The 705-nt window shown below is 53.0% G+C and overlaps 1 protein-coding gene across 1 annotated transcript in view; it reads left to right on the top strand.

Annotated features, from left to right (window-relative positions):
- Positions 1-705, top strand: part of DEF6 (differentially expressed in FDCP 6 homolog (mouse)) — a 28,552-nt gene that overhangs the window by 21,892 nt on the left and 5,955 nt on the right. Inside the window, exon 8 of the mRNA XM_011945525.1 lies at positions 2-17. Coding sequence (XP_011800915.1) covers positions 2-17 — 16 coding nt within the window. The remainder of the gene's footprint in view (position 1; positions 18-705) is intronic.

Here is a 705-nt window from a genome sequence, read left to right as displayed (position 1 = left end):
TGCGCGAGGCGGAGCAGGTGGGGTTGGCTCCCGGCGCTGGAGACTGGACCGGTGGGCTGGGAGGCTGCGGGGCGGGCCAGGGGCGGGGCCTGGGCAGAGGGCGGAGCTTCTGAGTTGAGAGGCGCGCACTGGGGTGGAACTTACACAGTCCGCGGGTTTGAAAGAGAGATTTGGGATGGGGCTTCCGCCGGAGGCAGGGCCTGGGGCTAAGGAAGGGGTGTGGGGCGAGGTCCAAGCCGGTGGATGGATGGGGCCTGGTTCGGAGACCTTGGCTGTGGGTTGGGGCTTGGGCAGAAGGAGCCGTTGAAGACCGTGTGATTGGGGATTAGATTGGACCAAGTTTGGACTAGACTTGAACTGATTTTACAGTGAAACCAGTTTGAGAGGCAAGCGGGACGTGTATGGAGGCGGACTAAGCGTGCAGAGGCAATTCGATTTAGGATTTAAGAAACCTGGATCTGGAGTCAGAAACATGTAGATTCAATCCTAGCTCTGCTTCTTACGAGCCCCGTGATGCCAGGCAAGCTCATTTTACTGAGCCTTATCGGCAAAATGCTAATGCTAATAGAACTTTGCTCACAGAGTTACGTTGAGGGTTAAATGAGGAAATACTTGTATTGTCCAGTAACTTTTCGTTGTTATAATTGGGTTATAGTCACCTCCTAACTAGCATCAGCCATGATTATAACATATATATATATATAT

Source organism: Colobus angolensis, unplaced genomic scaffold (assembly GCF_000951035.1).
Source record: "Colobus angolensis palliatus isolate OR3802 unplaced genomic scaffold, Cang.pa_1.0 Scaffold24, whole genome shotgun sequence".
Classification (NCBI taxonomy): Eukaryota; Metazoa; Chordata; class Mammalia; order Primates; family Cercopithecidae; genus Colobus; species Colobus angolensis.
Note: the sequence above shows the minus strand (reverse complement) of the source record. Positions and strands in the feature narration are given on the sequence as shown.